Below are 25825 nucleotides of genomic sequence, written 5' to 3' on the forward strand. Positions count from 1 at the left end.
TTGGTTCCTCAGAGTCAAGTACCTTGCCTGATACTTGGTAGATGATTGAAAAATCTGTTAACAGCAATGTTGGAAGAGGTCATCAAGAGGGTGTAACTGTTGGTTGCCTTGCGAGCTGGACCTGGGCAATCAGAGGCTCCTCACCCCCTCCCCTGTCCTTGGAATGTATGTCCTGCCTGCAATTCCCATACCAGCGGCCATTTCAAGGACACAGCCTTGACAGAGTAAGGTGTTGTTGAAACCCTCTGGATTGAATATATGACTGACCCGAGTTAAGTCCTCTGTTAACTTTTAAGATTTTGGTGGGCTGGGGCAGAGATCTATTCATCTTGTGGCCGCCCAAGACAAGCCTCATATGTAAGTTCTCTTATTAAAACTGCCACCTGGGCTTCCCTGGTGGCACAGTGGTTGAGAGTCCGCCTGCCGATGCAGGGGACACGGGTTCGTGCCCCGGTCCGGGAAGATCCCACATGCTGCAGGGTGGCTAGGCCCGTGAGCCATGGCCGCTGAGCCTGCGCGTCCGGAGCCTGTGCTCCGCAACGGGAGAGGCCACAACAGTAAGACGCCCGCGTACCACAAAAAAAAAAAAAAAAAAACCCTGCCACCTACTGGGACTTCCCTGGTGGTCTATTGGGTAAGACTCCACGCTCCCAATGCAGGGGGCCCGGGTTCTATCCCTGGTCCGGGAACTAGATCCCGCATGCACGCCGCAACTAAGAGTCCGTATGCCGCAATGAAGATCCCAAGTGCTACAACTAAGACCCGGCGCAGCCAAAATAAATAAATAAATATTAAAAAATAAAACAAAACTGCCACCTACCGAAAAAAAAAAAAGGGACAGGGTGCCTGATGCTTCTCGGATAAGGAGAGGATGGGGGGAGAGCAGTAACTCCTCTAGGGAAGTCAGGTGCAGCCCCACAGATCCCACAGCACATAATAGGGGGCTTAAAGGCAAAGAGCACTGCAGTGCCCATGGGATGGGGAAGAGGCTACCTGGACCGGGCAGACCTTGTTGTTTGATCACAGGAACTGGCCCTGAATATGGGGGTGAGAGCGGGCGGCAAGCAGCAGGGACCCTCCCAGGTTCCTTCAGCAGAGGAGAGGGCACTGGGACCCCAGGGGCCGAGTCTAGGTGTCCTCCTCCCCCAGTTACCTGAGAGGGCCCAGCTCCTCCCCGCTTTCTCTCCGGCAAGCCCAGGCCCCAGATGCCCTCCTCCTGGGGCACGCACAGGCCTGCTGATGAGCAGTGTCTGAGCCCAGAGCAGGAACACCTGGGACTGCCCGCACCTCTTCCAGACCCTTCATTCCTCCCACGGTAGGGTTTGGGGGCTGCAAGAGCAGCAGCTCACTGCTCCTTTCTGCCTCCTCAGCCGTGGATACCCATGACCGGCAGGCTGGGATACAACGAAGCTCAGCTGTGCTTGACTGGTTCCCAGCCCCCAGGGCTGCCCTTGACCTCTGCTCCCCACCACAGAGGCAGGGTGGGAGGGTGGTGTGGACTCAAGTTTTGGTGCCCACACCCAGGGCTGGAGGGCTGGGGCGAGCCACTTAGATGCTCTGAACCCAAACTGGCTGTCAAAGGAAAGGGAGCCTTGCTCTCTGCTCAGGCACCTCTGAACGAGACTCCAGGGCGCGATGCCAATAGCCCTTCGTGTAGGACAACGGCCACCCTGGTCCCCGGGTTGTTTTGAAACCTTGGGGGTGGAGCATCTGCCATAACGCCACTGCAGCCCCCACAGTCCGGGTGGACGGAGCAGAGCATGGGAATCAGCTGCCTGGCTCTGGAGCGAGGCCACCTGGACTTCTGCCCGGGTCCCAGCTTCCTAGCTTTGTGCCCTTGGGCAAGTTATTTAACTCTCTGTTTCTCAGTTCATTTTCAACGAAACTGGGACGTGCCATTTGTTTTGAGGATTAAAGGAGGTAAAGCACTCAGTACAGTGTCCCACACCTGGGAGGAGCTCAACAAATGTTTTTACTCTTTTTCTCTCAAGGCGGAGGCTGGCTCTTCTGCCTCTAAGCTGTTGTGTTTTCTAATGATACTTGACAGAACTCTTCGGTGAAAGGGAAAGCCCAGGTCCAGCTTGGTGGGGAGCTCAAGGCTGGGTGGGACCAGGCGGGAGGAACCCTGGGGTCACGTCCGTCTTCGCAGAGGAGGATGCAAAGAGTCCCTACTATGGGTTTAGACTTCCCATCTTTGAAAGTTACCATCTGCTCCAGGGAGGGGCGTTAGGTGTCCCTGTTCCCAGAAGGAACTGTTGCACCAAGGACACACGTGGAGGGAAGGCCCAGGAGGCCCATCCTCACCCTCTGTCGTCAGTGGGGTCCATTCTCAGAGGGTGAGCCAAAGCTCAAAACCTGGGGCATCCCGGCCTCACGCTCCAGCGGACAGTGTGTCCTTGAAGGTGTCTGCCCGAGCCAAAAGCAGGGCTGCCACCTCCATGTGAAAAGCCAGTGGGGGTGGCCTGGTTTCAATCCCTGGTCGGGGAACTGAGATCCTGCAAGCCACGCAGCATGGCCGAAAAACAAAAAGCAAAAAACGGCAATGGCGGGGTGGTGGTGCAGGGGGACTCCCTGAAGGCAGTGCCCGCTATCAGTAGGTTCCAGAAACGCCCAGGTGTTCCCGTAGCATACCTGGCCCAGCTCCTGTTCCCAGGAGGGCCCAGAGGGCATCTTCATGAATGAGGCAGCACAGACAGGAGGCCTGAGCAGGTATGCAGTAGGGATTTGAGTTTTATTTGGAATCATTAAAAAAAAAAAATTCATAGCAGCATCGGTGGGGTCAGAAGGACCAGAGGGGGTGAGGGAACAAGGGAGGCAGGTGATGGTGGTGGCGGCAGCATGGGAGGACTAGCCTGTGGGCAGCCAGGGGAGGACGTGGGGACCATGGCCTCCGAGCTCACCTGCAGCCCTCTAATCTCCTCCACTCTTGGTCTGGGAGAGAGAGAGACTTTCACACACAGCTCTGGGGCCCCAGCCCTCAGTGGCCACCCTGGGTGGGGTGGGGACAGGTGTCATCTGTGCCCCTCTGCCCTGAGGGGGCCATCCATGAGGAGACCTCACACTCAGGCTCAGGGGCCTGCAGGTCAAGAGGCTCCCTTGAGGGCTCTGGGGCCCCAGGAGGGAAGCAGCTTGCCCAGGGACCCCCCTGTAACACCAGGAGCCCAGGTCCTACCGCCTCAGCCACTTCCTCTTCCACTTTGGCTGCCTCGTCCTCCTGCGAGGGGGCAGGTTGCTGCAGGTCCTCCTGTGGGAAAGCAAAGGGGATGTGGGACCAGGTGGAGGGCACAGAGTCCCCAGCTCCTTGCGTGCAGGGCCTTGTCACCCTGGCCTCAAAGATGAGCAGAGGCCCTCATCATCTTGCTCTATGTGGAGGGCTGGAGGTGACGGAGGTATGAGGGCCAGACTGACCTTGGAGGTGATAGAGCCTCACGTAAGGATTCACAGCGGGGGCTCTGCCTGATGATGCCAAGGCCTGCCGGGGGTACCAAGTACCCTTGAGCCCAGCTTCACCCCCAAAAGCAGATGCTGAGTCACTGACAGTCCCTGGTTGGGCCTCCTCCATGAGGAAGCCCAGTGAGGTGGAGTGGGCAGTGGTCCCTGAAGCACTAGGCCTGATCCCACCCTCAGCGTTCCTGAATCACATGATCACATACCCTTGTCCTCCTGTGACCCCAAAGAGCCCTAGGAGGAGGTGCATGCTATCACCATTCACATGGGGACCCTATGCCTAGAGAGGCCAGGTATCCAGCTTAAGGTCTCGGAGGTCAAAGCAGTGAGGCTTGCAGGGATCAGGTCTGGCTTGCTCCAGGCCCAACCCTATCCCAGTAGCATGAGTGCCACCCGCTTTCCTTCTCCCTGCCTCCTTGATGGGCACTGGGCTCAGGCAGGTCTGGCTGGAACCAGCAGCGGTTATACGGTCCTCTCCCACTTCCTGTCTCCTTCTATCCACCTACACCCGGCCAGGCGCTTGCCTGAGATGGCGGCCTGCCTGGGGGTGGTCGTGTGAAGCTGGTAGGCCGGGCCAGACTGGGTGATCAGCTTGGACACTAGTCTCAGCTCCTACCTCTGGAGGGTCCTGCCACCTCTCTGTTACCATGGGGCCATCCTGCCCCTTGGTGGACTGGGGCAGCCAGAGTTGGGGCAGGCTCTCCAGGCAAAGGACAGGTGGCCGCCTACCTAGTCCTGCTGCCCCAAGGTGGGGGCATGAGGCCAGTGGCATGAACGGTCAGACCGACTGGCAGTGCTGCATCCTTCTACGGTTCACTGGAGGGTGAGTCACGGCTGGTTTTTGGGTGTCACCAGGAAATGTCTTCCTTGGGGTAGCTCCAAGGGCTCACCAGCCCTCCTCCAAAGTCAGAGAGGAGTGCCCAGGCTTCTGCTCAGAGGTGCAGAGGCAGCCTGGCCCCATCCCAAGGCCTCTTTTGCTGGGGGATGGGGGAGGGAGGGGCCTGGGATCTCCTGGGGTACATTTGGGTAGTGCCCAGGGGCACTGATGATGTAGTCACCTCCCTTTGTCGGGTGCTCACCACGAGCAAGGCGAAGCTGCTTCATGGGGGCCATTTCCCTGCATCATCTCAGCCCAGTGAAATGGATACTCTCAGCCCCACCCTCCCCCAACCCCAGGCATTTTACAGCTGAAAACATGGAGGCCCGGAGAGGTTGAATAGCTTCCCAAGGTCACAGAGCTAGGACGAGGCAGAGCTGGGAACCAGGAGCAAGGGCACCTGCCTGTTTCTAGGATCCGGAGACCTTGTGCTGGCCCTGGAAACAGATGCCTTGGTGCTGCCCCCAGAGCCAGGGGCAGGGTGACCCCCTACCCTTCCACCCACCCACTCCCTGGAGCAGGGATTCTTAGTGCTGGGTGCCTGGGACTCTACAGGCCCCTCGGGGCCTGTGCCAGGTAGGAGAGCTTTCTAAAGCACAGCCTCGTACAGAGCTGAGACGGCACATCTCTGGAATAGGAAAATCTCCTGCCCACAATGCTCCCACCATGATCTCCCGATCTCCTGCTCAGAGTCTCCCTTTCAGAGCACAGTCTCGGGACCCAGGCTGCCCAGAGAATTGCAGGCTCACTCAGACTAGCCATGGGACCTTGATTACCATATCTCTCTGGGCCTCATTTCCACACCCTGTCTCATGGGATTTGGGGCCAAAGAAATGAGTTAGTAGGCGTAAAATGCTTCAAGCAGAGTCTTTCTGTGGTGGGTTCTGGGACAGCTCTTCCAGCCAGCCTCCACCCCCTGGGAGTGCTCCCCTGCTCCTGTGCTCTCTGTTTCCCGGCGCGCGTGCGTGCGCGCGCACACACGCGCGCACACACACACACACACACACACGGGCACACTCACTCCAGGCACGCACACACGCACGCTCGCAAAGGTGGAGGCAGAGGGTGTGGTCAGAACCCTCACTCTTTTTCCGCCACCAGGGGGCGCTGCTTCCCTGCTGCTCCTCGGAGGAGGAGGCCCTGCCCCGCCAGGCCCGGAGGGAGGCTGGACACTGGGTTGGCGGTGACCTGGCAGCTCTGAGCTGGTGTCCACTGCCCGTGGGAGGCCGCCCGTCACCACTCGGGGCCCTCAAGACCCCGCTTTCGCTAGTGGAATGGGGTGTCTCCTAAATGCTGAGCGCCGTCAGGAGAATGTGGTTTTGAGCCTCATTCCAACTGGGCCCCACACAGCTCTGCTCACAGGGGTGGTCGTGAGGATTCCAGGACTTAATGGATGTGACAACACCAAACGCAGACCAGGGCCCCTGAGTCTCCATTCCCCTGTATGTCAGTGGGGTGATAGTGCCTCCTCCCCAGCTGGCCTCCCTGGGGCCCAGGGGAAAGGATGGGACAGGTCTGAGGGCCAGGGCTGGGGACCAGGTCTCACCTTGCGCACCACTCTGGAGGTGATCGCGATGTTCTCTGCTTCCTCTACGGTCTTGGTGGCCACGGTGTTGACACTGGAGACCACGGCCTCGCTCACGGCGTTGGCGTGCTCCTTGGTCTTCTCAGCCACTGTGGGAGGAATCTGGCTGGCTTTGGCCCTGACCACACCCCACCCAGGCCTGGCCTTCCCGTCAGGCCAGAGCAGCCCCTTTCCCAGGGCGCTCAAAACACTGGCTCTACTGGAGACCTTAGGCTGTCCCCTTTCTGACTCCAGGGGAGCTCTGATGACGATGGGGGCAGTCCACCCTGGGTCTAGCCCCAGATTCTGGAGAAATCTGGGTCCGTATACAGCAGGGGGGAAAGGAGGTGCCTGGGCTTGGGCCTTTAGCACCAGGGTGCAAAAGTCCCTGCACGTCCTAGCCTCCATGTCCCCGGGTACTGGGGCTCCTCACCTGAGGTCACACTCTGCACAACACCTTCCTTGGTCTTGGCTCCTGTGGAGGAAGTGGAGGCGTCAGCCCAGTCCCACTCCTGGTGTTGGGAGTGGGGGAGTGGGCCAGGCAAACACACCACAGAACAGCTGGACAAGCTGCAGGGTCAGTGGGAGGTAAGGATGGTGTCTGGGGGCCGGCCATCCTTTCAAAGGCCACTTCCTGCTGTGTCTGGAGGAAGGGGACGGATGGGAAATGGACAGGACAGGATGGGGGGACGAGAGAGACCAGGCCTGAGGTAGGGTCTGGACCTCATGTGGGTATGGCCTGGGCCTCGGAAGCAGCGCAGGACAGGGTCAACGAGAGCTGAGTCATCGGCTCAGCCTCCTCTTCGGAAGGAGCTGATGGGGGTGGGGTGCACGGGAGGCTGGACAGGACACTGAGGGCTGGTCTCATCTCGCCTGACGTGCCCCTTCCCTCTGGGTGGGGTGGGGACCCGTGGCCTGGCTGCTGAGCCCCTGCCTGCTCAGTCCGCGGAGCTCCAGGCTCAGTGTGGCTTCTTACCCGAGTTAGGGGGCCTGTGGGTGGTGCTGGGCGGGGCCGCTGGTGTGTGCATCTGTGTGCGCACAAACAGGTGTGTCTGAGGGCTAAGTGCCTCCCTTGCTGTTCTGTCCCAGAGGCCCCTGGGGCCCTGAGGAGGCCAAACAGACAATGGGGTGTGCGGGAGAGTGGCGGTCCCCCAGGGCTGGGAGACCCTGACTCAACTGCCACGTCCTCATCCTTCTCAAAACGCCTCCCAGGGGCTGGGGGATAAAGTCAGGCCCAGGTAACTGAGCGGCCACCAAGCTGCCCTGCCCTGCCAGGCCCTGCCACGCCCAAACTCACCCACATACATGACACCCTCCTTGGTCTTCTCAGCAGCCTCTGTCACCCCCTGCTTGGTCTTCTCCACGGCGCCCACCACACCCTCCTTGGCGATGGAGAAGCCCTTCTTGAAGACGTCCATGGCTGTGGGCAGGGACGGGGGCCTGACTCCCCAGGCGAACTGTGACTGGAGCTGGCTCGAGTGCTGCCGCAGCTGCTGTCCCTACTGCTGCCTCTTATTGCCGCCAATGAAATAATGATGATGCAGCGGCAACTGATGGGAGCCCAGCCAGCCCAGGGGTGGGGGCGGGGAAGGAGGGAGGGAGGAAGCAGGCTCGCCGCCCCTTCTCCCAGGGTTCCCGAGCCCCTGCTGGCTCAACCCTCCCCTCCTGTCCCCTGGAGGGGCCATAGAGGGCCGGACACATCATTATCCATCACTGCCCTTCATTCATTTGCCACCCTGCGCACCCATAAGGGCAGCCTTGACTGGGTGCTCCCAGGCCTGGGGCTGTTGTATCTGTGTACATCTGGGGCAGAGAGGGGTCACAGAGGGGGGCAGGCACAGAGAGGGGAGGTGCCTCTGTTACCAGCGTCCCAGGTAGGGCAGGGGTCAGGACCAAGCCGGTCTGTCAGGCAAGAGTGGCCAACCTCCCAGACTGGCCTGGGCTACCCAACTTCTCACCAGCACCACGGATGCCCCCATCCTGGGGCTCGGGCAAGGCCAGGTGGAGGAGCTGAGCCACAAAGAGCTGACCCAGGCCCTGGCCCCAGCTACAGACTGTGCGACCCTAGGACAGCTCCTTTGTCCTTCTGAGCCTCCACCCGTCTGCTGGCTCCCACTGCCCAGTGGTGAGAGGTGCTGAGTAGGCACGAGTGCCCCCCACTTCCTGGCCACCAGCATGGATGGGCAGCAGGTTCCCTGAGGCTGATCCGACCGCTTCCTGCTGCCCCGCCTCTGTGCTGGTGCGGTTCTCCTGATTCCCGTGGGGACACGCTTGGTGGGGCTGCCTCCCCCCGTGCCTCCCGCACCCCCAGTGTCCCAGACCCGAGTCCTCCCAGGGCACACGGGAACTGGCCTGCGTTGTTGGCTGCCCCTGTGGGGACCAGGCCGAGGGTGAAGGGGGGCCGGACGAGACTCACCGGGTGGGCCGGCCCAGGCCACTTCCTCTCTTTGTTGTCCCCGTGCTTTTTTTTTCCTTCTGAGACTTAACTTGAAGACAACGTCACCAGCGCTGGTAGTTTCTGGAGTCACCCACAGAGGCTGAGTCCGCCCCAAGCCAAGATGATCCTGACACTGCTGCTCAGCGTCGGGGGGCCCCTGGGCTGGGGGCTGCTGGGAGCCTGGGCCCAGGTCCCCAGTACCAGGTTCTCCGATCCACACAGCCCCAGGCCACCTGGGGTCTGGAGGGCAGAGGCTGAGGACAGGGACCCCGTCAGACGGTAAGGAGGGCCTGGACCTGGGGGAGGAAGTGGTACCGGATCTGAGTGCCAGCTCAGCTAAAGCAGGGACTCTCTGGACTTCAGTTACCCATACGTGAAATGGGCTCATACTATCTACCTGCTGGACCAGCTGTGAGGCTGAATGAGGTGCTAGGTGGCAGGCTCCCCTTTAGGAAGCCACCCCCAGCCGGCCCGGACTGGGTACCCCAGGGCCCAGCCTAAGGACCACAGGAAGTTCCCCGCCTACCCATGGCAGGGAAGGGGCCTGGAGGTTGGACAGGGCGGGAGCACTCTATGCCATTGACCACCGGGGTGCTGAGGGGCTGGGGTTCTGGAAGTTTCTAGCTGACCTGGGAGTGGCTCCTATTCTTCGAAGTAAGTTCTGAAAGCTGAGCCCAGTTGAGGCTGGCCCGGCCTAAGCCATAGAAGACAGATGCTCCTGGGGACTGGATTTGGATCTGAGCGCCCACGGGGACTGGCATGGGCCCTCATCCTGGCCCTAACAGTCTAGCAGCGAGCAGACGGGGTGCCCTGCTCTATTTCAAGAACGAAAAGAAGGCTGTGGCATCCAGCGAGCTCTGCTTCAGCAGCCCTCTGGAAATGGGCGGAATGGTGTTATGGCTAGACCAGGACACCCTTTTCCAGCCTTTCTGTGTGTCCAGGGCCAGGGATCCTCCTGCTGATAAGGTGCTGGGAATGCGGGTCCCTCCTCAGGGTACCCCTCAGGCAGAGCAGCAGGTGCCATTTACCGGACCCATCCCTGGGCTAGGCATCTTGCCACGTGTTACCTCAATCCTCCTTACAGCCCCGGTTACAGAGGAGCCTGGCTAAGAGAGGCTAAGCAGCTGGCTAAGGTCACACAGCTGAGGAGAGCTAGAACCAGGATCCAAGTCTGACTCTAGAGATCATACTCTGGTCCCAGTCCCAGGGGTGCCTATTCCCCCCCTCCCCCTCCCCGCCCAAACCAGACTTGGTTGAGGGCATCTATAAGGATTTGGAGGGTGAGAGGGGCCAATTTACGAGTCTCTCGTCTGGCTGGCCGAGATTCACCGTCACGTGGGCCTGGCCCAAACCTTCCTGGGACAGTTCTCATACAGTTCTGACACTTCAAGGTGAATGTGTTTGTTAGACACTTACCCGAAAGCAGATCTGACCAGGGAAAGGCAGGAGGGTGAGAGCAAGCGAGTGTGCACTGCTGCTAGGTGATGGAGGGGCGGGCCATGTGGGAGGAGAGGGGAGAAGTTGGGCCTGGAGACACCCCCTTCCCTGCGCCATTCCCAGTTCTGCTCAGAGCTGGGAGGTGCACATGGCTCTTGGTGGGGGAACCCAGTCACCCAGCTCTGATTTTAGGACCAAGGATCCAGCCTTCCCTCCCAACTCCAAGCTCCTGTCTCTGGGTGGCCGGCCTCCCTCTGATGAAAGGGAGTATGAGGGGCCCAAGCGGCTGGGCAGGAGGTAGGAGATGCTTCTCTTTCTCCCCCACTCCCACCCCGGGGCTGTGGGGAGAGACTGCGTTCCATTAGCCCCAGGGAGGGTGGGTCTCCGGACGGCTCAAGACCTGAGGGGGTCACTCAGCCATGGCCTGGTGGTCTCAGTGTGTGCAGGTGTGTGTGCAAGGGTACCCTGGCCCGGGAACACCCAGGCAGGAGTCCCAAGCCCTGGTCCCAGGAACCTCCAGGGGGTCCCATCGGGCCTGCTGGTCTCCTGCCTACAACCCAAAAGCTGCAGCCCCCACAGGTCAAGCCCAGGTTGTCGAGGCCTCCGGAGGGTCTGGTGAGAAAGGAAGGAAGCGCCGCGCGGCTTCCTCAGGCTGATTGCTTCCCGTGTTCCTGTGAGGGGAGAGGCGGAAACGCAGCCCCAGCCCTGCTCCTGCTATGGGGAAGGGGAGGCGAACAGGCCCTCCACAGCCAAGCAGGGGCACCACACCACCCATGCCACCCGCCACGAGCCTGGCGGGCCCGCCCCCTGGCTGCCAGAGCCAGGGCCCTGCCCTGCATTTGCCCCTCATACCTGTATCCAGGGCCTGGGGGCCAGGGTAGGCCCTGGACACAGACCCAGATAAGATGCCTTGTGGACTTCCCTGGTGGCACAGTGTCTAAGACTCTGCGCTCCCAACGTAGGGCGCCTGGGTTCGATCCCTGGTCAGGGAACTAGATCCCACATGCATGCCGCAGCTAAGAGTTCGTGTACCGCAACTAAGGAGCCTGCGAGCCCCACCTAAGACCCGGCGCAACCAAATAAATAAAGATAAATAAATTTAAAAGAAAAAAAAAGACCCTTTGAAAGGAGAAGCTCGAACAAAACAATGTGGTGCTGGATGCCAGGTCTCAGGATGCAGGAGGGACACGGTTGGTGCTTCCTAGGTCACCCAGGAGCCCGTGGGGCTGGGCCCAGTGAGCCAGCAATGTGGGTATTTGGGCTTTGTGGGGAAGAGGCTCTTTCTTTGATCCCAGGCTCTCGTGGGGGTGGGGAGAGCAGGAGGTTAGGATGTGGGTTCCTCAGACACATGAGCGCTTCCCAGGCAGGACTGAGCCTGCTGAGGGGACTGAGCTAAGACCCAGGCAAGGTGCTCCATCTCCACGTTGTTGTGACAGTACTGCAAGGTCGCCCCTGTTCTCTCCACTTTACATGTTGTGAGGCTCAGAGCGGTGGGGTCGCCACCAGGGGCCACACAGCTCCTAAGTGATGGGTCAGGCCCACATCGGCTGGGCTGCAAATCCCAGGTGTCCTCAGTTCTGTCTCCCCTAAGAGGGGTGGGAGTGTAGGAGCCGCTCCTCCCAGCAGCCCAGCTGGCCCCGGTCACCAGCATCAGTGTCTCCACAAGGAGCGTTTGCAACTTTTGCAGCTGGGAGCTTGTGGCCCAGAGGAGTCACGCATATCTCTGGAGGTCACATAGGAGCAGAGTGGAGCCCAGACCGCTGGTCTCCGGGCCAAGCTGTACCTCCTGCACCTGTATCTGTTCTCCAAGGCACAGGGCCCTGAGCACTAACAGGGAAGAGCCCCACTGGCGTGAGCTATGCTCAGGGATGGACACCAAGTGGGCCTTGGGCTCCTCTGTGGCTCAGAGACCAAGCCCGGCAAACTTCTCCCATGGAGTCATCACAATCACAGCCGCATCCAGGACCTCAGAGAGCCAGCATGCTAAGAACACAACTTCCTTCCACAGAAAGACTTAAAGGGCAGTCGGAGGTACGTTTTACTGGCTGGTTAAGAGGCACTTAAGTGTCCCAATGGGCCATAGCAGCAGCACATTTATAATTCAGGAGGCTCAGGCTAACAGTCCTTTCCCTGCCAGAGGCTTTCTCTGCCTTCCTTATAGCCTCTCCCCACGGAGGGGCTGGGAGTGGGAGTCTTCTCCACACTTTCAGGACTGGAGGAAGGGCCTTGCTCAAGGTCACCCTGAGTCCAGGGACAGGGAAGGGAGGAGAGCCCAGGCCTCCCAGCTCCTATTAGAAGCTCCAAGGGGGGCAGCAGACTCTTTCCTGCCTGGGGCAGGAGGGCATCAGAGGCCATGTCAGAGGCCCAGGACAGGCCCAGAGCAGGCTGGAGACCCTCACGCTCATTCCTAGGCTGGCACCTGCCTCTCAGTAGACCACTGGGAGATGAGAGTGCCAAGAGGGCCAGGGCCCGAGGCCAGGAGGCAGTGAGAACAATGGGGCGCTTCAGCGAGCTGGGCCGGGGGCTCAGTGTACCAGCGAGAAACCGCCAAGAGCCGGAGGAAACCAAAGCAAAGGTCAGGAATGTTCCCAGGCTTCTGGGCCAGCAGCCTGCACTGTGCCAAGGGAGGGGAGCGTGGGCAGGGAGAACAGCGGCTGCTGGAGCCTGAGGTTTGGGCAGGTCAGGAGAGAAAGTTCCTGGGCAGGAAGGGTGGGCGGCACCGCTTCCAGCTCTAGGAACCCGAGGTGGAAAGTCCCGGTCACTCCCTGCAGGCTAGCCCAGACCCGGTGCTCCCAGGGTACAGGCCTCCTGGGCCCTCTGCAGCCGTTCAGAGGGCACGCGACGAGCAGAACTTAGTTTACAGCGGGTGTTTACAGCGGGTGTTGCACTATTGACATTGCCAAATACACCTGGGGCGAATCCCCTCTCCTCCCAACACACGCCCCGTTGAGAACAACTCGTTTACAGAAATAACTTCTCTCTAGGTCTGAGCATGTTCCAGGAATTTCCATGGGGCCCAGGGCAAGGTGTGGGCTGCAGTCGCTGATCCTTGAAACAGTCTGTGCAGGTGGCCACCTTGCCCCCCGGCCCTAACCTCTGGGCCCAGCACTTTCACAGTCCCCTATTTCTGTGTTGAGTGCACATCCTTTGCTTCCATCCTGATTTTCACATGTCCCTTTTACCATTTACTAGTCCCTCAGGGATGTACGGGTCTCTTCCGGGTCTCTGTTCCCACTGACTGGCTTGACAAATCTTGTGCCAACGTCCCACTGTTTTCTGGATTGATTTTATTTTTTTGGCCACATCCGCACAGCTTGTGGGATCTTAGTTCCCAGACCAGGGATTGAACCCGCACCCTCGGCATCGAAAGCGCAGGGTCTTAACCGTTGGACCACCGGGAAATTCACGTCCCACTGTTTTCATTCCTTGGCATTAGAGTCAGTCATAACAGTTAGATGAGGAACTCCTCATTCGTTGTGTTCCAAAATGTTCTTACCTGTTCATCTGCATTTTCTCTTCCAGATAGAAATTATTTTATTTTTAAGTTTCGTTTTTATTAGTTATACACACACATAAGCAGGGCTTGGAAAACTCTGGCATGGTGGGTCAAATCTGGCTCCCCCCCTGTTTTGTAAATAAAGTTTTATTAGAACGCAGCCATGCCCATTATTTACATCCTGTCAGTGTCGGCTTTCCTGCTACAATGGCCAAATTGAGTAGATGTAACAGTCTGTATGTCCTGGAAAGCCTATGCGTCCTTTTTCCTCCCTGCACACTTTTGGTTTTCCCTGAAATAAACAATTGTCTTTGTTTTAGTTCTTTTTCCTTTTGCTTAGTTTTGTTTCTTTTCTTTTTTCCTTTTGCTTAGTGTCTTTGTCACCGTTCAATTCCAAACTCTCAGCCAGTTGTCCACATCTGCTCCCCACCTTCGTCCCTGTCAGGTGTTTGGCCACCTGTGTCTTCGTGGAGACGCCTCTCAGAGCCTCCAGCCGTGCTCTAGGCTGGGCCATTGCTCACTCACCCCCTGCCTGTCATTGTCCTGGGGTCTCCCTTTACCTCGTTTCTGTGCTGGAACTCTTGTTTCCTGATGCCATGATTTCCTGTTTCTTGGTGTTCTCTCTTGTTTTGGTGGAACATTTCTGGCACAGTGGTCCTCAATCCTGGGCTATGCCTTAGAATGACCCAGAGAGCGTTAAAATGCAGAAGACCAGGGCTTAATCCCAGAGAATCTCCTTTAACTGGCCTGGGGTGGGGCCTGTAGGCTCATATTTTTAAAGTGCCACAGGACGCTTCTGATGTGAAGGTCTGATGGCAAGATTGCAAACCACTGCTCTAGTTGCTCCCTGATGAGGGTCCTGGGGAGGGAAATGCTTTGAAATCAATCTGGCTTGTTGAAAATGTCTTAATTCTGTGCTCCTTAAATTGATAATTAGGCTGGGTATAGGATTCTAAATTGGAAATAATTTTCCTTCAGTATTTTGAAGGTGACTCTCCACTATGTTTTAGTGTCTGGTACTGCTGTTGAGAGGTTCAAGGCTATTCTATTTACTGGGGTGTGTGTGTGTGTGTGTGTGTGTGTGTGTGTGTGTGTGTGTGCGCGCGTGTGCGTGCGCACGCGTGTGTGTGCTGGGGAGGGGCTTGATTTTTTTTTCTTTGGAAAGTGTAGAATCATTCTCATTCCCAGAGTTCCAAAATTTCACAACGATGTGCTTTGCTGTGCGTTTATTTTCATTGTATTGTGGGTAACTAGTGGGCCCTTTGAATCTGAAATTCCACGTCCTTCTCTTCTGGACTATTCATTTGGTTGTTTTCATCAGTGATTCCCTCCCTCTGTTCTCTCTTTCTGGAACTCCTATTGTTTGGATGTTGGATTCCCAACACTGGTCCTCTATTTTTCTGATCTTTTCTGTCCTATTTTCCATCTCTGTTTGCTCTTCTTTTAGGGAAACTTCTTTGACTTTACCCTTTAACATTTCTATTAAATTTCTCTTGCATTTCTACCAATATAGTTTTAATTTCCAAGGGTTCTTTTTTGTTCTCTCAGTGTTCTGCCCCCATTTTTAAAGTGGCTTCTTTTTCTTGTTTCTGGAACGCAGTAAGTTCTCTTATCAGTCTGGGAATATTAATGCAAATCTGGGGGGAAGTTCTTTTCTCCCTGCACAGTCTTGGTTTTCTTCAAGTTGATTTTCTTACATTTGCTCGTTTTGACCTCCCACTTTTGTAAGAGATTTTCCTCAGGGGTCATTCTTGGATGTCTGGCCACTTAAGAGTAGAGAGGCTGGGAAGCTGATTGGAAGCTGGGTGGATGGGTGATCTGTTTTGTTATAGGATGCTCTGCTGGGCTAGTTCATTGGGGGGAACCCCTGGTGTCAGCGTCTTTAAGTCTTTCCCCTCAAGTGGGGTCAATTTTCTGAGAAGCTTTTTCAGTCTGCTGCCAAGGGGGTAAAGGCCAGCTGCCAGGCTTCTGGGAGCCAAGTGGGAAGGCAGGCTGCGTGGTCTCAGCACTCAAAATAGATAGAGTCACTCAATCCCCCTCAACTCACCCCACTGCCGTCCCCAGCAGTATCCCTGTGTGATGGTACCTGGTGGGCTCGGGGCAGAGATCAGCTCCAGAGAATTAAATCGCAGCCTGAGAGCCACTCAATCACCAAGGGCCCTGAACATCGCCTCCCAACATCTCACAAATGTGGTCCTTTCTCCTGAAATCCACCACCATGGTCCAGTCAGTCCACGCTGCCATTATCTCCCACCTAGACCCCTGACACCACCACCTACATCTTGCCCCCTCCCATCCTTTCTGTACCCAGGAACCAGGGTGGCTCTTTCATGTCACCTCCCTGCTTAAGCTCCTCCACGGCTCTGCATGCCTTCAGGATGGAGCCCTGTCCTCAGGGGGCCCTCAAGCCTTCCACGGTCTGGCTTCTCCTTACCCCCATCGCCTCTCCTTGGCAGCCCTCTCCGCGCTCCCAGCCTCCGCAACTCAGTGGGGCCACATACCTCTGTCACAGCTCCCGGTGCTTCACCTCATTCCCTCCACGTAAGATGCAGCCTAATCATCCCCTCCTCCCCAAAGTCTCCCCAGGTCCTAGCACCTATCACACCATCTGAGACCACCCACTCTCCCTTGGGACCCTGAAGAGAAGGTCTGAGCCTCCACATTGGCACTGAGCCGGAGCCCAGCATCTGCTCTCACCAGGTGCTACATCGAACAGAGCCATGGAGGTCATTACCACTTGCAATGCTGGAGAGCTCTGCTCCGAGAGCTGACTGCGTGGGGAAGGGCCCTCTGACCTCTTGCTGAGGGCATCAGCTCTGCCACCAGATCTGTGAGCTGGGGCTCTGCCAGCAGTGAGCAGCCCTCCACCCTGGATGCACGGCAGCACACGCTGGTGGAGGGCACAGGAGGCAGGGTGACCTCCCGGGTGTTCAGGATGCCGAGTGTGACCCCCACACCACTTGTTACCACCTCAGTGTGGGTGGCCTTTTCCACAGAAGGAACTGCTCGGCCTGGCTGCCTTCCCCTACAACTGTTTGAAAGTCCATTTCCACAATGGCCATGATGGGGCACGACCAGAGCAGGCGCCCTCCCCGCAGCCGGGTCTCCGGTGAGGAAGGATGTGGGTGGTAATGGGAATGGGGCAGGCTGCCAGGGCCGCCAGAGCGGTCAGGACAGCAGTGTTCACTGGGCACTTGGGAAGAGCCAGGCACTTGATACTCCTTTGCCCACTTGGAGGAGAGTATTATGATCTCCATCGTGTAGATGGGAAACGAAAACTCCCGAAGTGCCTCACTCGAGGTCACACAACCAGAAAATGTGAAGGATTCGAACCCAGGACTCTCCAGCCCCAGCAGCGCCATGCTGCCTCCCTGGCACCAGGAGAAACAGAGATCCCTTCCTGACTCTGGTGGTAACTCTGTGATTGGGGGGGCGGGGCTCCTGAGCCTCTCTGTGCTGACCCGGGAGTGAGGGGTGCTTCCTGGAAGGCCATGGAGCAGGTGCCCTTGCAGGCGGGGTCTGTGGGGCTTTTGCTCTGGAGCAGAGGAATGGGTAATGCAGAGCACTCCCTTCTCAGGCTAATGGATTCCAGAATCCCCCAGACTGGGTAGGGCAGAGAGGCAGGGGCGGTGGAGGGGGCGGGGCACTCGGCACTGGCTCCCTGCTGACCTCTAGAAGTGGGGGGCCTGGGTGTGGCTCAGCAGCCCTCTCTTCTGGCTTTTTTCCAGTAACTGGTGTCCCTACCAGAAGTCCAGGCTGGTCACCTTCGTAGCTGCTTGCAAAACAGAGAAATTCCTCGTCCACTCACAGCAGCCATGTCCACACGGGGCTCCAGACTGCCAGAAAGTGAAAGTCATGTGAGTCGGGGTGCAGCAGGGTGGGCTATTCGTCCAGGCCCTGTGCCGGCTCCCCCTAGAGTCGCTGAGCCAGCCGTCTTCCCGCAGGTACCGCGTGGCCCACAAGCCGGTGTACCAGGTCAAGCAGAAGGTGCTGGCCTCCGTGGCATGGAGGTGCTGCCCGGGCTTTGTGGGACCCGACTGCCAGCACCACGGTAGGGTTCCCTGTGATCCCCCTTCCCCCTTGACCTCTGACCCCAGAGGTCATGCAGCCCCTCTGACCTCTGGTGTCAACATCTGATGCTTCTCTGCAGATCCCAGGGCGATTCCTGAGCCTGAAGATCCAGGTGATAGCCTCCAGGAGCCTTGGGATGGGCCAGTTGACTTTGAACCTGGTATGCTGCTTTCCTGGAAGGAACAGGACGGACAGGCGGGAAGAAAGAACCCATGTGCCCAGGGCTCTTCTCCTCTGATAGGGTAGTGCCATTTCAGAGAAGCTATGTCCCCAGAATCAGCAGGGGTCCCTCTGTGGCCCTGTGTCACCCTGCCCCCACACCAAGGCAGCCAGGTTCCAGGGCCCTCAGTGACTTGCCTGCTGGCCAAGCACACGCACCCTTTCCCTTGACCCCATTTTCTGGGAAGGACAGCTTCATCCGGCACCCTCCTTGCCCCCCGAACTGCATAAGCTCCCATGTCCTGGGAGAAGCCTCCCCACAGTCCCCCTAACCAGGGCCAGGAAGTCATGCTGTCCCTGGTGATGATCAGCACAGCAGAACCACCAAGTGACACCACTGGTGAGGCTTTCAAGGCCGGGCCATAGTTGGGATGGGGAATAAGTTCCATCATGCGGTGAACTCCTATCTATTGACAAGGGCTGACTAGACTGATGTCGAGAAGCCGTGCCCCTGTGACTGAGGAGGAAAGTGTGCCACGGTGGATTAGTCATGTCTGCTGTGGGTTTAGGGGGCAGGGTGAGGGCTCACTTGTCATGCATTTGCCCTTCTGGAGTTAAAGGCTTCTAAGCTCCTGCTCAGAGGACATCAGGACACAGCTCCCTGTTTCAATCCCCAAATTTCCTCTCTGTACCTCATGTTCTGCCCAGGCCTGGGAAGTTAGACACTTATGTCTCATGTGTATTCAGGCCACCGGGATGCAGACATCAGCGACATGGTGGAGCAGCAGGAACGCCGGCTGGGAGATCTCCAGAATGACATTCACCAGGTGGCAGACAGCCTCCCAGGCCTATGGAAGGCCCTGGCAAGCAACCTCACAGTGGCAATAACTGAGGCAAATCAGACAGAGCTTGGTGAGTGGCAGGTTCCATGGGCTGAGGAAGAGCCCAGTCACATCCTAGGGGATGAGTGGGAGGGCAAGCAGGAAGGCCCATACCTCAGAGCCCCCCCCACCGCCTCCTCAGTTGCCCCCTGGGGAGGCTGTCTGCTCCCGAAGGGCTTGTGTAAACACGTGCATCTGTTGTAGAGTTTCGCGGCAGATCCTTGGAGCAAGTGCTACTGCCCCACATCAACACCTTCCTGCAAGGACATCTCAGCCCCATGTGGAGAAGCTTCAACCAAAGCCTGCACAGCCTCTCCCAGGCCATAAGAAACTTATCTCTTGATGTGGAGGCCAACCGACAGGCCCTCAAGAGGGTCCAGGAGAGCTCTGTGGCCAGAGCTGACTTCCAGGATCTCGGTGCCAAATTTGAGACCAAGGTCCAGGAGAACACCCAGAGGGTGGGCCAGCTACGGCAGGATGTGGAGGGCCACCTGCATGCCCAGCACCTGTCCCTGCACCAGTCCCTCTTGGAGGTCCAGGCCGATGTGGACACCAAGCTGAAGAAGCTCCTTAAGGCCCAGGAGTCCCCGGGTGTCAACGGCAGCCTGGTCCTGGTGGCAGCAGGGGCAGCAGCGAGGCCGGAACCAGAGAGCCTGCAGGCCAGGCTGGGTCAGCTGCAGAGGAACCTCTCTGCACTGCATGTGACCACTGCCCACAGGGAAGAGGAGTTACAGAGCACCCTCGCAGACATGAAGGCCACCCTCGCCCAGCACGTGGATGAGATCAAGGAGCTGTATTTGGAATCCGATGACACCTACGAACAGATCAGCAAGGTAGAGCGGCAGGTGCAGGAGCTTCAGGTGAACCACACAGCTCTGCGCGAGCTGCGGGTGATCCTGATGGAGAAGTCACTGATCATGGAGGAGAACAAGGAGGACATGGAGCGGCAGCTCCTGGAGCTCAACCTCACCCTCCAGCACCTGCAGGGCGGCCACGCGGACCTCATCAAGTACGTCAAGGACTGCAACTGCCAGAAACTCTACTTTGACCTGGATGTCATCCGGGAGGGCCAGCGGGACACCACGCGTGCCCTGGAAGAGACCCAGGTGAGCCTGGACGAGCGGCGCCAGCGGGACGGCTCCTCCCTGCAGGCCCTGAGCGGCACGGTGGCTGCCCTGTCGCTGGCGGTGGATGCGCACCAGGCGGCGGCCGAGCGGGCGCGGGCCGACGCGGCACGGCTCCGGAGTCAGCTGCGCACGCTGGGCAGCGAGGTGAGCGCGCTGCGGGCCGCCGAGGGCGAGATGCGACGCGAGATCCGCCGGCTGCACGGATCCTTCGCGGCCCTGCTGGAGGACGCGCTGCGGCACGAGGCCGTGCTGGCCGCCCTCTTCGGGGAGGAAGTGATGGAAGACATGTCCGAGGAGGCGCCCAGCCCGCTGCCCCTGCGCTACGAGCAGATCCGCACCGCCCTGCTGGACGCGGCCAGCGGGCTGCAGGAGCAGGCCCTCGGCTGGGACGCGCTGGCCGCCCGGGTGACAGCCCTGGAACGGGCTTCGGGGACCAGCGGGCAGGCCGAGCGCCTGGAGCCCAATCGGGACGCGTCGCCAGCGGCGGCCGGCGGGCCGGATCTGGCTGGGCTAGCGCAGGAGCTCCAGCGCCTGAGCTCCCACATGGAGAGCGTGGGCGAGTGCTGCGAGGCTTCCTGGGCCTCCTCCTTCAACAGCTCCCTCGAGGGCCTTCGCGGGGAGCTCTCCACCACCGAGCACGGCTTGCAGCGGCACCAGCGCCTCTTCCACAGCCTCTTTGCGAACTTTCAAGAACTCTTGGTAGCCAACATCAGCCTGGACCTGGGGAAGCTGCAGGCCATACTGAGCAGGAAAGGGAAGAAGCAGCAGAAAGGTCTGGAAGCCCCCAGGAGGAGGGAACAGAAGCAAGTGGAGTCTTTGGAGGATGCGCATGTCAAAGGGCCGGTGCTCTGGGACGCAGGTGAGTTGTCCAGCCTGGGAAGGAGGCTGGGGGAGTCTAAGACATGTGCTCTCTGCCAACAGCGCTTCTGCCTCAGAGGGGGCCGGGGTGAAAGAGAGCAGGATGGCCATCGGTCACCACTACTCAGGACTGGCTTTGCCCTTAACCCCCCTTCTATTTAGGACTAGGGAGGGGCCCCTAAGCCGCCTGGAGTATTAGGAGGTAGAAGTCACATGACTGAACTGTCAGTGAGCAGGCAGAGCCCAGCACGGAGATGCCTGAGGCTCCTATATACACCATGGTTGCCCGCCACTCTCAACTGTAGAGCAGGGAGGGGGGATGCCTCTCTCTCCTCCATAACGACACCCTCAAGTCCCTCCAGCTCAGCTCTTCGCCCGACCCCGCTTCACCCCCCATGTTTCTTTAAGCTTTCCCCTGTATACAGGTGAGTGTGTGGATAGGGGCTGGTGTCCTCTGCCATGGGCAGCACCCCACAAGAGGTGAATACAGGGGAAAGCCATGGGCCCCAAAAGGAGCTCGTTCTGCTAACATAGTGGACCCATGCTGCTGCTCTGAGCCAGGTCCCCCACAATGCCTTTCTTGGGCTTTGCCATGTTGAATTATCACAACAGCTCAATGACGCGTTATCACTGCTGCCATCTTACCTGAAACAGGGTTAGTCAGGCAACTGTCCTGCTCACACATCTAGTAAGCGGCACAGAGGAACCCAGTCTGGCTGTCTCTAGGGAGCTGGCTCTTCGCCCGTGAAAGGCCCTTGACTGGCCTCTGCAGGGCCCTGGGAAGCTGCCTCTGAGGCTGAAGGGATGAGCAGCTAGCCTTCCCAGCCCCTCCCTGAGTATGGCCCTGAAAAGTGGACCCCTACACTCTGTGCCTCAAGTGACTCTACCCTGCCAGAGAGGCTGGCCTTGGAGCTACGGCCGCCTTCTCACCCAGACCTGGGGCTAAAGTACAAGGCCACCATCTGGGCCGTCTATATCCTCGTGTAGCCTGGCACGTGGGCAGTCCGAGGCCTTGCTGAGGATCCCACCGCAAGCCTGCCCTGCTCCCCCTCACTCCTCACTATGGCCCTGCAGGCCAGTGTCTCCCTGGGAGCAGTGGACATAGCACAGGCTCTAGCACCACTTACGTGTCTCAATTTCTTCCTCTGTAAAATGGAGAACCACTACCTTCATCAAAGGGTTGTCAGGAAGACTAGCAGATACATTTACCAAAAACCTAGCACAAGGCTTAACATTGAGTAGAAACCAGTCAATGTTTTCCCATTTCTCCGGCATTTTCAGGGCTGAGGCTGTATCTACCTACACTCTTACATCTTTTTCTCCCTTGTGAGTGGTGCAAGGCCTCAACTGCCTGATAGTTTAGGTATCTGGGTTTACCACTGCAATATTTTGTTACTTAAAAAAATTTTTTTCCTTAAAAGTAAAAATCCCCCCTTATTTGTCTTATGGGAAGGCCAAAGGGCTTGACTCCGCGCCCTGCAGGGAAGACCACTCTCAGTCCGCCTGCTGGCAAATCAGTGAAGCACAACCCTTCCACCAAGGAGCACGTCGGGCCCCTGGCTGGCCGTGGCGCTCCACAGAGGGCACGCTAGGCCGGCCTTGCTTCCGCGGGGTGAGCGCGCCACCTCCTGGGTGCTGGGGTAACTGCAGAGCCAGTCTTTCTCACACAGATGGGAATCCCAGCTATTCTGAACTAATTCTCAGAAAATCTTCCAGAACTAGAGCAAAGCAAAATTTTGTCATTCACGAGGATGCTGTTGGGCCGGGAGCCAAAGACCGGGGGCTCTAGTTCTGGGACCGAGGTCACTCACTGCTATGCAAATTGCTCCTCTTTTAGGCCTTGGTTTCATCCCAAGAAGTGGGGAGCTTGGTCTCAACAGAGAGGGGTGTGTGTGGGGGGGGCACAGAGAGCCCACAGCTGAGGGAGCAACAAGGGAGCACGTAAGGAACATGACCTCATCAGTGCCGAGGCCAGGGTCGTGGCCGGAGCCCAGCAGGACTCAGCCTTCCCATCCCATCTCCTGGCCAGGCAGCCCGGCTGGCTCCTTCCTCTACACTGAGCGTCTTCTCTCGCTCCAGGCCTGTGCGTGGGCCTGGCGGGCCGCTCGCCTGTGTTCTCTGTTTCATCCTCCTTGAACTGGCTAAAGTGCTTCAAGTGGGAAGAGTACCTGAGGTCAGGAGATCCACAGCTCCCAGCGTGGTCATCTGTGTCGTCTGGGGCAAGCTTTCCCTTTCTGGGCCTGTTTCCCCCTCTGTAATCCCAGGGCTCTGAGCAACATTTTGAAAACATTAAAATGACCAGCTTGAAAAGACTTTTCTTCCCTGGTCCCACCTGCGTTTTCCTTCTCTCTCTAGGGTCCTGTGCTAAACATCCAGTAGGAGCTACCCTTCATTCCTTAACTATCTCACCAGGGTTAGCATTACTACTTTCAGATAGGTAATATTTTCTCTCTTTCCCCTGGTATCTCAAGATCCCTAGCAGGTGGCAGGCATCTGGGAGTCAGAGACCTGGGTTCCAGTCCCCGCCTGCCACTGATAAGCCATCTAGCCTCGGATGCAAGTTAACCATGCAAGACTCGAAGTCTCCTCAATCAGGGTACTTAACTCTCAAGGATGTTGGAAAGAAGGATCAAACAAGAAAGTGCTTTGTTAAAATGTACACCAGTAGAGACAACAGACTTGTATTTTCCTTTCTCTCAACTAGTGAAATACTGAGAATTGGCCAGTTAGCTCCCAAGATACATTGCTATTAGGAATATCTGGGTTATCTAGAAATGGGACCTATTTCTAATGTTAAGAAGGCGAGGAAGGCAGGTATAATTTTCCACCTGAGGGAGTGAGGGGCTGAGCCACTAACACTTTCCTCCTGCATTCCAGGCTCCCCTGTGGCCTTCTACGCCAGCTTTTCAGAAGGGACAGATGCTCTGCAGACAGTGAAGTTCAACACTACTTACATCAACATCGGCAGCAGCTACTTCCCTGAACATGGCTATTTTCGAGCCTCTGAGCGTGGGGTCTATCTATTTGCAGTGAGCATTGAATTCGGCCCAGGGCCAGGCACCGGGCAGCTGGTGTTTGGAGGTCACCGTCGGACCCCTGTCTACACCACCAAGGAGCAGAGGGGTGGGAGCCCAGCAACGACCTTTGCCATGGCTGAGCTGCAAAAGGGTGAGAGAGTATGGTTTGAGCTAACCCAGGGATCAATAATGAAGAGAAGCCCTCCAGGCACTGCATTCGGGGGCTTCCTGATATTCAAGACCTGAGTACCAGGCACAGCTCTGACCAGACACTGTGGACTTATCCAGCTCACCTTGGCCTGGGGCTCAGGTCAGGGTTGGTCTGGAGACCATGCAGTTGGTCTAGCTCTTCCCTGGAAACCTTCTGCAAAGACAACGTGGTATCTGTGACCTCCCTCTAGACGCACTGGGTCTGGCTGTTTTTTAACGATGAGAAGGACTGGAATGCTTCTCTCCGGGCAAGACTTGGTCGGGGGACATGTGAACCTTGGGTTGGCGTGCCTTCCGAGGCGGCATGGCTTGGATTCCAGCTCTTGGCCGTACCCTGTGTTCTATAGCTTCTTTGGTGTTTTGCTCCTCCTGTGGTTGGAAACTTCCATATAACACTTTAAACCTTTCTCCTGCTTCCTCTTCTCCTTCATCTTATGCTAGAAAATCATTCTTTCCTAGAAAGAATATGTTTAAATGGAAGTGACATTTTGGCCAATACTGGAAGCCAGTCTCCACGCACTGCAGGGCAGTAGGAGAAAACCAACCTGTTTTGGTATCTGTCAGTCAACAATGGAGACAAAGACCTGGTTGAGCTAACCAAGCGAAACAAACTTAGTATCTTTTCCTTAGTTTCAGTCCTTCCTTGAATTTATCTGTAACTTTAATTTGACTTCTTTTTCTCCTTGCCTCATGCTGGGTAAAGCCCAAGACATGCCAAACACGAACTAAAATGTGTATAGCCTTCACCTTTTTTGCTTCCTCCAATAGCTTATGACCACCCTAGTTCTTATTAGCATTTCTAACCAGGAAGGGAGCTGAGGGAAGAGAAGGAAGACTAAAAATCTCCCTCAACAATTATCAACTTTGGAGTAAAGTGAAGTCCTTCAGATCTCTGCCTGGTTTGCAGAGCAAACCAGGATGGCGAGCAAAAGGATTTGGTAAAGTAGGTAGAAATCTGGGACAAAATCAAACTATTTGGTATGTGATTTTCATTACTCCAGGCCATATGTGACTTCACAATTCCAGTTAATCCTACATAAAACACTCAGAGGCGTCCACAGTATCCACAAGAATACTAGATTAGACAGTACGGCTTACAATGGTGGTTATTCCTACAATACCAATACATGGTTTTCAAAAACTTACAGGTCCTGACGCAAACAGGCTTGAGAAAACAGTCATCTACTTGTCAGGAAACATTTTTATTTTGGTAGTAGGTATTCAGTATTTGTTGAATATACCTCTCTCCATACGAAAATCAGATTGGTCTGGGTGACGAAAAAGGACAGAGTTGGTTGTCAGGGTTCCCAGCCCTTCTCATTGTTTCCCTGGGCTCAGGGATTCAAAGAATTGTCCCTTAGAATTTATTTACCACTAAGCTTGGTGTGCTTGAGGTGCTAAAATATTCGTGTTAAAAGGAACAATATGCCAGGCCACTCTGCCATTGATGGTTGACCTTGGGGTAAATCACGACCTCGCTTGAACATCTCCATCTGTAGTATGAGGTGGTTAGTCTAACAGCTCTAAGTATCCTGGTATTTTATTTTCTTGACCACAGGTTTGGCTCTTGCTTACCTGCCCTTCCCTCTGGCCGGGGCCTCCTGCCCGGTACGGCTCAGCTACAAGACCAATCCTGACCCAAGGCGTGATGTATCTGGGCCACTCCTGACCAAAGGTTGGAAAGCCAGTATCAGGTCACCCTTGCTGCTAGAAAGACAACGCTGTGTCTTCTTTCTGCTCAGTCCTGCTATTACTGGTCAGGCTGTGCTGATGACTAAATGGAAACATGCGGGTAAATATAGTCTTAGCATTTAAGACTTTCATTTGGAATTTACTGCATATAATAAGCAGAGTAAACTGATCTCCTCTATAAGGGGCACATGTCTTGCAAACCTCATATGGCTAGTGCTATTCAATAGGGAGGTTATAAATGAAAGTGCTAACTGGTAAACTGGCCAGCAGCATGGATAAGTCACTCCAGAATTTTCCGGGGTGAGAACTAGAGAGACAACGGTTCTTTTAAATAGGGTGCTTTCATTGCAAATTTTACAAAACCTTAATATCAAGTTTAAGTGTAAATTTTCTGTTTAAACACTTCAATAACTAGGACCCCAGATTAACAAGAATTCTGACGTTCATTTGATAGATTTCTTATCTCCATTAATATCTCTGGGTGGAGAATCTGTTTGAGTGCGCCGTTACCCAGGCGTCCAGAACAAGACAATGACTGAGCACAGAGTGGTA

General features: G+C 56.7%; 2 protein-coding genes across 2 annotated transcripts; one reads left to right on the forward strand and one right to left on the reverse strand.

Moving 5' to 3' along the window:
* Nucleotides 1-2832: 2832 nt before the first annotated feature.
* SNCG (synuclein gamma) lies at nt 2833-7306 on the reverse strand (the record flags this gene model as incomplete). The annotated part of the gene is made up of 5 exons (XM_082853933.1): nt 2833-2931; nt 3173-3244; nt 5871-5998; nt 6322-6363; nt 7186-7306. The coding sequence occupies 5 exons, from the start codon at nt 7304-7306 to the stop codon at nt 2911-2913; spliced, it is 384 nt and encodes a 127-aa protein (XP_082710059.1). The 3' UTR covers nt 2833-2910.
* A 1140-nt stretch (nt 7307-8446) lies between these two features.
* MMRN2 (multimerin 2) lies at nt 8447-23711 on the forward strand (the record flags this gene model as incomplete). The annotated part of the gene is made up of 7 exons (XM_082853947.1): nt 8447-8604; nt 16987-17115; nt 17203-17309; nt 17409-17489; nt 18236-18400; nt 18574-20355; nt 23232-23711. The coding sequence occupies 7 exons, from the start codon at nt 8447-8449 to the stop codon at nt 23615-23617; spliced, it is 2808 nt and encodes a 935-aa protein (XP_082710073.1). The 3' UTR covers nt 23618-23711.
* Between the last annotated feature and the right edge of the window lie 2114 nt (nt 23712-25825).

Source organism: Leucopleurus acutus (genome assembly GCF_964270905.1).
Source record: "Leucopleurus acutus genome assembly, chromosome: 14".
Taxonomy (NCBI): Eukaryota; Metazoa; Chordata; class Mammalia; order Artiodactyla; family Delphinidae; genus Leucopleurus; species Leucopleurus acutus.